The 12,781-nt window shown below is 47.2% G+C and overlaps 2 protein-coding genes across 7 annotated transcripts in view; one reads left to right on the forward strand and one right to left on the reverse strand.

Annotated features, from left to right (window-relative positions):
• The window catches only part of IFT38 (intraflagellar transport 38), a 49,211-nt gene that overhangs the window by 34,621 nt on the left and 1,809 nt on the right, over positions 1-12,781 (reverse strand). The window contains exon 1 of one of the 5 annotated variants that reach the window (XM_016211355.2): positions 1,292-1,708. The exons of 1 other annotated variant lie outside the window; for it this stretch is intronic. In XM_016211355.2, the coding sequence (XP_016066841.2) occupies positions 1,292-1,457 (166 nt within the window). In that variant the 5' untranslated portion in view covers positions 1,458-1,708. 3 more of the 5 variants (XM_016211357.2, XM_016211359.2, XM_016211356.2) reach the window with 3 other exon arrangements.
• Positions 7,793-9,217, forward strand: C3H16orf90 (chromosome 3 C16orf90 homolog). Of its 2 annotated transcripts, none has more exons than XM_016211365.2 (3): positions 7,793-7,838; positions 8,310-8,660; positions 9,055-9,217. In XM_016211365.2, the coding sequence occupies exons 1-3, from the start codon at positions 7,793-7,795 to the stop codon at positions 9,210-9,212; spliced, it is 555 nt and encodes a 184-aa protein (XP_016066851.1). In that variant the 3' UTR covers positions 9,213-9,217. The 2 variants fall into 2 exon arrangements, with proteins under 2 accessions (XP_016066851.1, XP_087671253.1); XM_087815127.1 differs by having other exon boundaries at positions 7,793-7,808.

Consider the following 12,781-nt stretch of genomic DNA (forward strand, 5'->3'; position numbering starts at 1 on the left):
TAGAAAAAAAGCAACCCATAACTGAAAGGGCAATCTTTAATGGTGAAATTCCAGGCACCAGCAATTCAGTTAAAAAACTGGCCTTTCAGAGGCCCCTCAGATGACACCATATTGGAAATCACCTGCTACATCTACGCAGGTGGAGCCAGTTAGCTGAACTGCTTCTGATTCAGAAAACATTATATAAAAGGCAAGAGATTTTTTTCATCCTCACCCGAGAATATTCTTCACTGATTTTAGAGAGAGGAGAAGGGAGAGAGAAAGGGAGAGGAAGGGAGGGGGGAAAGCGGGAATAGAGAGAAACATGGGTCGGCTGTCCCCCGTACGGGGCGCCCCGTACATGCTCAGACCCAGACGGAACCTGCAACCTAGGTATGTGGCACCACCAGGAATCGCACCCACAACCCTTTGGTGCACCCGACGACGCTCCAACCAACGGAGCCACACAGCCAGGATCCTTGGTTCCGCCCAGTTCTGGTTGTGTGACCTAAAGTAAGCTACTTTACCCATCTGTGCCTCACATATTTCACCCAGGATTTATACAACCTACCTCACTGTTAAAGTGAGGACTAAAACGAGACGGTGAATGTAAAATGTAACAGACGTCCCCCAAAGTAGTAATAACTAATTCTCTTATACCCATTCTTCCACTTCTCCAACCTTCTAGCAAAGGCATTGGGGTTCCCTTCTCCTCATCTACCCCTTTAGAAAGGATGAAGGCTTTGGAGGTTAGTCAACCCGAATTCAAACTCCAGCGCCAGCTCTTACCACTGTGTGTGTCCTCTCTGTGCCCGTTTCCTCATCTCTAAATACAGAAGCGTAGTTATTCAGGGATGTAAGTAAAATGATGCACACACACAGAACAGTTACTACCTGGCAGATTGTAAAAATTCGAAACAACGTTAGCCGCGTTATTCTTCAGCAGTCCCCTCCTCGGGTTTAGTATTAGTTTCTCTGAGCTCTAACCTAACCCAACCTCAAAACGGCCTCTGCGTTTTCCAATTCCGTAGCGAAGTGGCTACACAAATCAATTAAAATCAGATAAAATTAAAACTTCGTTTCCTCAGCCCGCACTAGCCACAGTCAGCGGCAGATACAAAACTTCCCATCATCGCAGGAAGTGCTGAGCCAGGGCTGGGGCGCGCAGCCTGGGGGGCCGCAGAGGACCGGGACGTCCCTGAGGCGCAGAGGCCCTAGAGGGGCTCGGCGGCGCTCAGACAAGAGGACCCGGCGGGCCGGACCCCGGGTACCTCCGGACATCCACAGGTAACAAGAGGAAGGGTTGCCTTACTGCGGAGGTCGCGGAAGGACATGGCGCTCCGGTGCCCACAAGCCCGTAGTCTCCACAGCTCCCCACTAAGAGCTCCAGTGTCTCTATAGCAACGCACGGAGCTCCCAACGGCGCGCAGCAGGGGCCAAACAGGACTGCTGGCGAAGCGGCCGAACTGCGTGCGCATGCGCAAGGGAATGGGCGGCCCGCAAGGGAGTTAAGGAATCATGGAGGGAGGCGTGGGATTACCGCCCTACGGGGAGTTCCGAGTTGCAGGGCGTCCAAGCCCCCTCCAACTTCTCACAGAGAGACACCTGGCACTGGCTGACACGTTCTGAGCACCTGCTATGCGCCTGAAGGTATGCTAGGTGCTCTACACACTGCTTCCTATTTCCTCAACTCCTCTTGAAAGTACGATGTTACGAAGCTGGGCGTCCCTTGCCCGGCACGCTTCTCTCCGGCGTGTGTAAACTGCCAGCTGCTCCGGGGGCGGAAGCTCCCGGGAAGAGCGCGCAGCATTAAGGGGCAGAACTCCGAACTGCCCGTGGAAGGCTGGGGCTGACCGCGCTTCCGCGAGCGGGCGGCCGCCTGGAATCGCGCACGCGCACCGGCTCATTCTCACAACCGGCCGGAAATCCGCCCCGCTCCTCGCGCGTCTGCTGTTGTCTTAGTAACAAGGGGAGTATTTGTGCGCAGTGTTCGAGGCATCGGAAGACTCCTGGGTGAGAACGGTGGGCAACGCGCGGCCAGATCCGCTGGGGGCTCACGGGGGAGCCTGCCTTAGGGCTGCTGTGGCGGAGCGCAGGCGACTGGGAGGTGAAGTGAGCTGAGCTTGGGAGGAGGGGGAAGAGCAGAGACTGCCTACGGCTGGGTTGTCCTCCGCGCCAGTATTGGTGTTAGCGAAGTAACAGACCCGTAAGTGCACGGAAGGTTCAGAGTCCCCAAATACATCCACACATATGGTCAGTACGACAATGGTGACATAGCACTTCTGTGGAGAACGACTATTCTTTTAATAAAGGGTTTGAAAGAATTGGAAATCCAAGTAAATGAACCCCCACAATTACCTAAATATAAAACTTCAAACTGTCACCTCACGGAGAGCTGCTGTTTATATCAAGCGTCCAATAAAGTATCTTTAAGTTAAAAACAAACCACAAAACCTAAAACCGTAAGTTTCCTAAAAGAAAACTAGAAAACTCTGTGACTAGGTTAAGCAAGGTTTCTTAGATACACCAAAAGTGTAATCCTTTAAAAAATGGTTTTTTTTAAATAAATTGGACTTCATCAAAAATTAAAACTTCTCTTCAAAACACTTTTAAAATGAAAGGATAATCCACAGTTTAGAAGATAGTCACAAAACATCCGATGAAAAGTTTTATCCAGAATACATAATGAACTCTCAAAACTCAATCGAATTAGAAAGTGGACAGAAATTTTAAAGATATTTCAAAGAAGAAGATATATGGCAAATAAGCAAAGAAAAAGATGCTCAAGGTTATTAGTCATTAGAAAAATGCATATTAAACCACAATGCCACATTGCTAGGCAGGTATTGGGACAGCTGAAACGACAAATGAACAAAAAGCCTGACAGTGCGGAAAGCTCAAAAGGATGTGTAGCAACTTGAACTTTTGTACATTACTGGCTCTACCATTTTACATTCCCACCCGCAGTGTAGGAGGGTTCCAGTTGTTCCACATACTCATTAACATGTCAATTTAAAAAAATTTAATTATATCCATCCTCATGGGTATGAAGTAGTATCGCACTGTGGTTTAAATTTGCATTTCCCTAATGACTAATGATGTGGAGCATCTTGTCTTGTGGTTGTTGACAGTTTTGTGTATCTTCTTTGAAGAAATGTCTATTCAACTTCACCATTTTTTAATTGGGTTGTCTTTTGTTGTCGTTGAGTTGTAAGAATATATATTCTGCATACTAGACTCTTACCAGATATATGATTTGCAAATATTTTGTCATATTCTATAGGTTTTTACTTCTTGATAGTGCCTTTTGCTGCAGAAAGGTTTTAAATTCTGATGAAATCCAATTTATGTTTTCTTTTATTTGAGGTTTTGATGTCATATCTAATCATTCATTGCCAAATCCAAGATAATAAAGATTTACTCTTGTTTTCTTCTAAGAGTTTTATAGTTCTAGCTCTTACATTTAGGTCTTTGATGCAGTTTGAATTAATTTTTGAGTATGGTGTGAGGGAGGGGTGAAACTTCATTCTCTTGCATGTGGCTGTCCAGTTGTCCCAGCACCATTTGTTGAAGAAATTCTTTCCCCCATTGAATAGTCTTGACACTCCTATTGAAAATCAATTTACCATATTATTTCTGGTCTCTCTAGTCTGTTCCATTGGTTGAGGTATCTATCCTTATGCTAGTTCCACACTGTTTTGGTTAAATTTAAATTTTTCTTTTTAAAAATTGTTTTTGGTTATTTGCACTCCCTTGTAATTCCACACGAATTTTAGGATCAGCTCTCCCGTTTCTGCATAAAAAGGCCGTTGGGATTTTCAAAGTATCTGTAGACCACTTCAGGGAGTACTGCTGTCTTAAAAACATTAAGTCTTCAAGTCATGAACAGGAATATTTTTCTATTTATTTAAGTCTTCTTTAATTTTTCAGCAATGTTTTTTAGTTTTCAGTGTTGTCTTGCAACTCCTTGGTGAAATTTACTCCTGTTTTATTCTTTTTATCCTTTTGCCAGTGTACAGAAATACAGTTAATTTTTGTGTAGATCTTATATCCAGCAACTTTGCTAAACTTTATTAGCTCTAATAGTTTAATTAGCTCAATTTTGAGTGTGAACTAATTTTTCTCTACATAAGATCATATCATCTGTGAATAGAGAGAATTGAAAGTTTAACATTTAAAAAAATTTTTCCATTACATTTGACAGTCGATATTATGTTTTCAGGTGTATATCACAATGATTAGACATTTATACAACTTATAAGAGCCCCCCCCCCAATATATCTAGTACCTGCCTGACACCATACATAGATGTTATAATCCCTATGCTGTATGTTACATCCCCATGACTTTTAAAAATTTATTTGAGAGAGACAGGGGAAGGAGAAGAGCAGGAGAAGAAGGAAAGGGAGGGGGGGAGAGGGGGGGAGGGGGGAGGGGGAGAGAAACATCAATTTGTTGTTCCATTTATTTATGCATTTATTGATTGATTCTTGTATGTGCACTTACCAGGAGCAAACCTGCAAGCTTGGTGTATCGGGAGGACACTCTAACCAACTGAGCCACCCAGCCAGGGCCCCCATGACTATTTTGTAACTGCCAATTTGTCCTTAAACCCTTTACTCTTTTTACCAAGTCTCCCAACTCCCCATCTGGCAACTATCAATTTGTTCTCTGTACCTATGAGTTCCTGTTTTGTTCACTCATTTATTTTCTTTTAGATTCCACATATAAGTGAAATCTAACTTATTCTCTGAATTTCACTTAGCATAATACCCTCTAGGTCCATCCATGTTTTCACAAATGGTAAGATTTCATTCTTTTTTATAGCCAAGTAATATTCTAGTATATATAAAGGGTGTCCCAAAAATGTATACACACACTTTGAAAAATTATAAAGGCAGTGCTTATTAAAATACATTTCATTTTCAAAATTGAGCTATCAGCTATTAAAGTGTGTATACATTTTGGGGGGACACCCTGTGTATGGTACCACATCTTTATCCAATCATCTATCAATGGGTGGTTAGGTTGCTTCCATATCTTGGCTATTATAAATAATGCTGCAATGAACATAGGGATGCATATCTTTTCAAATTAGTGTTTTGGGTGTCTTTGGATAAATACCCAGAAGTGGAATTGTGGGGTCATGATAGTTCTATTTTTAATTTTTTGAGGACTTCGTACTGTTTCCATAGTGACTGCACCAATTTGTAATGCCACCAACAGTGCACAAAGGTTCCCTTTTCCCACACCTTCACCATTTGATTTATTGATAATAGCCATTTTGACAGTTGTGAGGTGATATCCCATTGTATTTTAATTTGCACTTACCTTATGATTAGTGATGTGGAGAATCTTTCCTTATGTCTATTGGCCATCTGTATGTCCTCTTTGGAGAAATGTCTATTCAGGTCCTCTGCCCATTTTTAAATCAGATTGTCTTTTTGGTGCCAAGTTCCCTATATATTTTGGATATTAACCCCTGATCAGTGTATCATTGGTGAATATAATCGCCCACTCAGTAGGTTGTGTTTTTGTTGATGGTTTCCTTTGCTGCACAATACCTTTTAAGTTTGATATAGACCCATTTGTTTTTGTTTCCCTTGCCTGAGGAGACATATCCAAAAAAATACTGCTACGAGCCATGTCAGAGAGTTTACTGCCTATGTTTTCTTCTAGGAGTTTTATGGTTTCTAGTCTTACATTTATTTTTTTAAAATATATCTTTATTGATTTCAGAGAGAGGAAGGGAGAGGGAGAGAAAGAAACATCAATGATGGGAGTCATCATTCATCGGCTGCCTCTGCACACCCCTGACTGGGGGTGGAGCCTGCAACCTGGGCATGTGCACTGACCGGGAATCGAACCACAATCTCCTGGATCCTAGGTTGATGCTCAACTGCTGAGCAATGCACGGCCAGGCTCAAGTCTTACATTTAAAAGCCTTTAATCCATTTTGAGTTTATTATTGTATATAGTGTATAATAGTTGTCGTTTTATTTTTATTTTTTTGCATATACCTGTCAGTTTCCCCAACACCATTTATTGAAGAGACTGGCTTTGTCTTTATCCCATTGTATATTCTTGCCTCCTTTGCCATAAATTAATTTCTGGGCTCTTTATTCTGTTTCATTGATCTATGTGTCTGTTTTTATGCCAGTACCACGTTGTTTTGATTACTACAGTCTTGTAGTATAGTTTGATATCAGGTAGCACAATACCTCCAACTTTGCTCTTTTTTTTTTTATAAGCAAAAGCTTATTTACAAAGTCACAGAGGTAGAAAAAGTGAGCCAGCTGGGATGCGTGGGCTCAGGAAACAAGTTACAGAGTCAAAAGAAGGAGCATAGGAGAAAGGCAAAGGTAAAGTGCCTGGGGGAAGAAGGGGGCAAGGCACGAGAGCGAGAGAGAGCGAGAGAGAGCGAGAGAGAGCGAGAGAGAGAGAAACACTACCCTAGCTTGTTCATCTTAAAGTTGCTTTGGCTATCCAGGGTATTTTGTGGTTCCATATAAATTTTAGGATTATTTGTCTAGCTCTGTAAAAAATGCCATTGGTATTCTGATAGGGATTGCTTTGAAACTATAGATTGATTTGGGTAGTGTGGACATTTTAACTATGTTAAATTCCTATTCGTGAGCATGGTATATGCTTCAATTTATTTGTATCTTCTTTAATGTCTTATAATTTTTCAAGTACAGGTCTTTTACATCCTTGGTTAAATTTATTCCTAACTATTTTATAGTTTTTGATGCAAATGTAAATGGTATTGTTTCCTTAATTTCTCTTTCTGATAGTTATTAGTATACAAAAATGCAACTGATTTCTATGGAACAGACTGAGGGATCTCAGAGGGAAGGTGGGTTGGGGAGTGGGTGAGGAGAGGTTAATCAAAGAACCTATATGCTTATATGAATAACCTATTGACACAGACATTGGTATGGGGAAGGCCTGGGGGTAGAGTGGTTGTGGGGTGGAGAGGATCAATGGGGGGTACATATGTAATACTTTCAACAGTAAATTTTTAAAAATGTAACCAATTTTTGAATATTTTGTATTCTGCTAATTTATGGAATTCCTTTATCACTTCTAATATCTTTTTCATGGACTCTTTAGGGTTCGCTCTATAGTTATTATGTCATCTGCAAATAATGGAAGTTTTACTTCTTTCTTTCCGACCTCGATGCCTTTTATTTGAAAGTTTAACTTTTTAAGAAATTGTTTCCCAAAGTGGCGGTGCCTTTTAACATTCCCACCAGCAGTATTTGAGAGCTGCAGTTCCTCTATAATGCCTTTCCTCACACTTGGTATGAGGCACACAATACCCTGTCATTTACTTATGGGAAAATGGATGGTTAAATAAGTTATGACTAAAAAAAAAGTTGTGACTTACCCAGTCACTCAGAACCACCTTATCAGCATGCTCAAAGCACTGACCCAGGTTTCACTCTTTGTGCCCCTAAACCTCATTTCCCAACCACAGATGAGGAAACTGAGATCATATGAGGTCACCTCTGGAAGAGACTCTTGAGCCTAGAAGAACTGAGTCTGTTTTGTGTGACCCGTCCCAAGCCAGAAGGACCAGGGACCTCCCCTAGGGTTCTGTCCCCTTCCCTTGTCTTCTTCCCACCCTGTCCCGGTCCTGGGCATAATCCTACCCCAAACTCAGGGGGTCCAGGAAGGCTGGAAATCTTCCCTGTGACATCACATAGCCAGTTGCCAAGGGAGACCTGCAGACCCAGCCCCTAGGCAGGGGAGAGCAGAACCCTGCTGCACAGGAGGCTGGGCCACTCCTCCCCCACCAAACTGGCCCTCAATGGAAGCCTTGGTCTGTGCGTTCTCTGAGCTGCACATAAGAGAAGGTGCGGGCTGTGGGGAGGAGTGCCAGGAAGGAAGATGTCCTCCTGTCCTGACCTGGACCCAAAGCCACAAAGGACACGCATACTTGGGAGAGATTAATGGCCACTGGTCCAGGATGTGTGACCTTGACTGTGTGATTCTGGACCCACTGTGAAATTCCTATACTAGCATCAGAATGCTCTTTCTAGGGTAGGGGGCAAAAAGGGGTGGCAGAAGGGCTTAAAGTCCTCGAAGAGAATTTGGTGCTAAGGCTCAGGCTTCTCAGACCTCCCTGTTGCCTGGGAGAGGAAAGAGAAGTAATATGTTGGGTCAGGGGAGGCTGGAGGCAGGGACAATTTGCCCATTTAATAGGTAGGTAAGCTGAGGTTTGGCAGGCTGACGTGGAGCCAGCCCATCACAAGCATGTTATTCTGTTCTCCCATCATGGCTGCTGTGGCCCATTGGCCACCACCCTCCTGCTTTCCCTTCCACAGATTCCGTGAGCTGGGCCCAAGGACTCCCCAGTCACCCCGACACACCATCCAACATCTACGAAGGAGGGCTGGGGGCCCAGCAGCAGTGCCCCAGTGCCCAGGGAAGCAAGCCCAAGAACTTCCGACTGCGCCACCTCCGGGGCCTGGCACTCTACCTGCCAGGTCACATGCAGCCTGCTGGCCAGTGTGAGAGCCACTGGCTGGGTCGTCTCATGGCCGGGGGCTGCCTCCCATGGCCTGAGGGTATGGCCTGGCCCTTGGACCTGCCACAGGGGACTCTGAACCCAGGTAACAGCCACCATTCAGCCCTTCTGGAAGCTCAACTGCCCAGGGACAGCCTGGGAAATACAGGTGAGCACCTGTCCAGGTGATGCAGGAAGGGGAAGACCCAGAGAAGGGTTGGGTTGGAGACTCAGATGGATGCAGATGGACCCTTTTCCACTCTCAAGCCTCCTGGGTTTCTGTCCAATCTCTGCAACTGATGAGTTCCCATACTTCTGGGGTGGGCCTGTTTTCCCATTTGTAAAATGAAGGGTTTAGGTTAGGTAAGGGCCCTTCCAAATTGAACCATGTTTCCTTCCTCCTCCCCTCCTCCCTCCTTCATGGATTAACTTTCAAGAGACTCACCTCCTCCACTCCTATTTTAAAGGACACCAGGTTCTGGAAGGTGGTATCACAGGATAAGATAGGCTGGTAGCCTCCCCTAGGGCCCTCTGAGAGACTCCTCTCTCCCCTCTTTCCTCAGCATCCAGTTCCAGCATGGATCCAGCCAAGAGTGCTCCCTCCCAGTCTGGTGGCCCTGAAGTCTTGGGGTTCAGGCCCAAGAGGTCCTGGGAGGCCTCAGAGGAGTCCACCTGTCCATTATGCAAGAGAACCCGCTCTGGGGTTCTGGAGAGGCCATAGGAATCCAAGTGCCAGGGCTGGTTCTCACAACTCAGGAAAGTAAGGGAAAGGTGACCCAGGACGTGGCGGAGGCAGGTCCAGACAGAAAGGGCTCAGCCCCACCAGTAGCCCCTCCAGACGGAGACACCTGCAGCTGCCCAGCATCAGAGCCTGGGCAGCCTTGGGAAAACTTGAGGAGAGGGAGGAGGTCCTGAGGGAAGGACAAAAAAATAGAAGGCTGGGCATGCCCTTGCAGCTTGCTCCAACTCAAGTAAACCACTTGTACCTGGGAGGCCAGGCTGAGCAGAGAGTGGGGCTCCCAAGAGGCTGGGGAGCCCGCAGGTCTAATCTCAATAAAAGCCAAGGCCCACATGCACATCAGTCCCTTGGTCTGTCATCAGGCCATTTCAGTTAGAGAAACAGCTCCTTGGCACGTGTGTTCCTGAGAGCAAGTTTCTGTGTCCTTGGCCCTGTTGCTATTTGGGACCAGATCATTCTTGTGATGGGGGCCATCAGGTGTGTTGTAGGATGTTTAGCAGCATCAGTAGCCTCTACCCACTAGGTAGCTCCCTCCTCCCAATTATGACAACTAAGTGTCTCCAGATAGTGTCCAATGTCCCCTGGGGCAGAATCACTCCTGGTCTCTGTTACTAGGCCTCAGCCCTGTGGGGGACAGGATGGGAGGACAGAGGTTGGCCTCAGTGACCCTCACTGGCTGACTTCCAGTCCTGGTAGCTTGGGCTGGGCTAGGGCTCAGCTACCCCTTTGCGGGGCTCCTGTCAGGACCCACCTAAAGTATCAATGACAGTCTGGACACCAGGACAGCTGGGTTCCTTCCATACTCAGGGGAATACTCCCTTAGGCCCCTTCCCTGCTCCTGTACTCTGGTTCACCTCAGACATTTCATAGAACCCTGGGATGGCAGATTCTGGAGACTTTGGTCCCTGGGTTGTTTTCAGGTTGTTATAAGTATGGGTGTGGCCCTGGTTGGTGGGAGTCTGTGGCTACAGTAGCTAGAGAGCAGTCCCAGAAGGAGGAGCAATGAGAGATCAGGTGTCGGAATATTCCAGCTGTGACTGGGGCAGGTGTGGGAGGGATGTAGCCACCCAGCTGGTCCACAAGGCAAGTCCCATGGGGTGTCAAAAAGGATAGCTGCCTTCTCCCACTGCCGCAACACTCACTCCCCCAGAAGGCTGAGGATGGGGCAATCTGATGGACCATTGCTCAAGACAGACATTAGGGAGCTGCCCAGGTCCAGGCAGGCACTGGGCAGAAATGAGACCATGCCAGAAGCTGTAATACTCAGTCCTTGGAGATGATCACCACCCCCTCACTTTTTGATAAACTAAGGCTCAGAGAACACACACTGCCCCCAGGGTTTGGATCTTGGGATGCCCAGGATATGGTGGCCTCCACTGGGCCACATCCCGGTAACCTGGCCCTGTGTAGAATCCCCCACCTTGACTGGGGACTGGCTCTCCTTTACCAATAGAATGTGGTAGAAGTGACATGGCATAACTTCTGGCATGGAGGAGGCTTGGTAGCTTCGTGTGTGTATGGGGGGGGCAGCAGGGGTATGTGTGTGTGGTGATGTCAGTGTCCACATAAGGAGCCCCCACACAGTGGGAAACCAACCCACCCCAGAGGAGGATATGTCTGACCTCCAGGCTACCTTGGAAGTACATCCTTCACCCCGTTGGGCCACCCTCGCTGCAGCATGGAGGGCAAACCAACCACAGCCCAGGTCTTTCCCCAGGGAAGGACATCTGCTGCAGCAGCATGTCAACCCCAAAGAAAACTGGCTGAGTTGGTGTCTAAACAGTTCTTCACTAAATCTCCCAAAGCTTTCTTAAAAAGCACTCCAAAGAGGCTGAGAAGTGGAAAAACCATGGCTATGGCATGCTGGGGACAGAGAGCTGATGTGAAGGAGCATCCAAGGCCTCAAACAAGCAGCTATTTGTGGAAATGCACACTGATTAACCTGGGGCACCCTCACCCTATTCCCTCAATGGCCAGGGGGTTTGGAACTAGCCCACCAGGAGTGAGTTGTAGCCCTTGGGAGCCTGTACTTGAAGCCCAATGAGCTGGAAGGGCACAGTTGCCTTCAGGGCAACGGTCACCACAATCCCTACCCCTACACGCCCCCGCAAGTTGATACTTGGCCACAACTGACCAAGGGCTCCAAGGAGTCACTCCTTAACCCTAAAGCTGACCCATTAAGATGTATCTGCCTCGATAAGAGTATAACTCACAGTACCCAGGACACTGTTAGGACTCAAGAGACAAGAAAACCAGCTCACTGACCTCCATTCAATACTGGCCCCCACATAACCCCATGGGCTCTCCAACACCCAACTCTGCAGATGCCTTAGGCCCTGTCCTGCAGAGGGCTGTCTGGGTGATGCTCCGCTCTCAGGGAGCAGTATACACACAGGTTTTGGAGGGGCTGTTCAAGAGCTGTGTGCCTCCTGGTTAACTTCTGGCCCCTGAACTAGTTTTCCTGATCTGTTTAATGGGGTGACAAGCATGACCCCTTGCTCCCAGGGTGGCCAGAAGCTCCAAGGAGAAGTTGCTGGAAGCACGTGGTCCTGGGCTTGGCCCAGCCTCAGGCTCCTATGATGGGTTGTCCTGGTCCAGGGGTCCCGGTCCCCCAGGCTCCTGTGACAAAGTGCACTGGCCCAGGGTTCCTACCTGACCACTGCATTGAGTCACCAATCGAGCCTTCTCTAAGCCAGGATAGCACACCCCAGGGGACCCAGCCCTAGCTCAAGGCCTAGAGCTAGCCAAGATGACTCCTGAACAAATGGGAACACCTGCTTGAGGATCTTCTGAGTTTAGAAAAAGAACCCAGTTGTGCTCTTCTCCAGGACTGCATTATTTGGCAGAATGGGCTACACAAAACAATTGGTTCTTTTGGCTGGAAGCCATCCTCGAGACTTGATAGCAACAAAGAGCTCCTAGGCCGCCCAAAGCAACCGCCCTAGCAAGGGGGCAAATCCCCACAGGAAATGGTCCAAAGTGCAAGACAGGATGTGACCAATTAAAGTCTATTTATTTGTTTGTAATAAGACAGAACACTACAATCTGTTCAACACTGGGCTAGACACTGCCGTGATTAGGGAAAGGAGGAAGGGGCAGGACAAGGCCTCGGCTCAATTATGAATGTCCAAGGCAGAACCTTCTGGAAGACTCTTCCCTTACCCCGAGGGGCAAAAATAAAAACCACATGATAACCGTTGATTCAGATTAGAGAGGGCACTGAGCTGGGCCTCAGCTCAAAGCCAATGTCAGCACAGAGTGGGGACCGGTCAGCGAAGAGTATGAAATGGCCGAGGAAGGAGGAGTACTTTTCCTGCCCAGGCTCGCCTTCATCTGGAGAAACCCCTTTCCGCCACCACAAGGCCAGAGGAGCCCCTGGGCTGGGAGTTCCAAGGGAGGGAAGGATGCCAGTCTGAGGCCCCCCTTGCCTGGTTGTTCCCCCTTCTCCCACTCAGGCTGGTGCATTGTGGTGGTGGCTCCATGACACTGCAGCAACGCTGGGAAGACTCCGCCAACCCCCTTTATCTGGAGGGCAGGGCAGGGAGCAAGCA

Source organism: Miniopterus natalensis, chromosome 3 (genome assembly GCF_054644295.1).
Source record: "Miniopterus natalensis isolate mMinNat1 chromosome 3, mMinNat1.hap1, whole genome shotgun sequence".
NCBI lineage: Eukaryota > Metazoa > Chordata > Mammalia > Chiroptera > Miniopteridae > Miniopterus > Miniopterus natalensis.

Bases quoted from the DNA above. Each gene is read 5' to 3' on its own strand.
- C3H16orf90 (XM_016211365.2), top strand. From the start codon at position 7,793: ATGGAAGCCTTGGTCTGTGCGTTCTCTGAGCTGCACATAAGAGAAG. The intron at 7,839-8,309 runs GTGCGGGCTGTG...TCCCTTCCACAG, and splicing joins TGAGCTGCACATAAGAGAAG to ATTCCGTGAGCTGGGCCCAA. The intron at 8,661-9,054 runs GTGAGCACCTGT...CTCTTTCCTCAG, and splicing joins GGACAGCCTGGGAAATACAG to CATCCAGTTCCAGCATGGAT.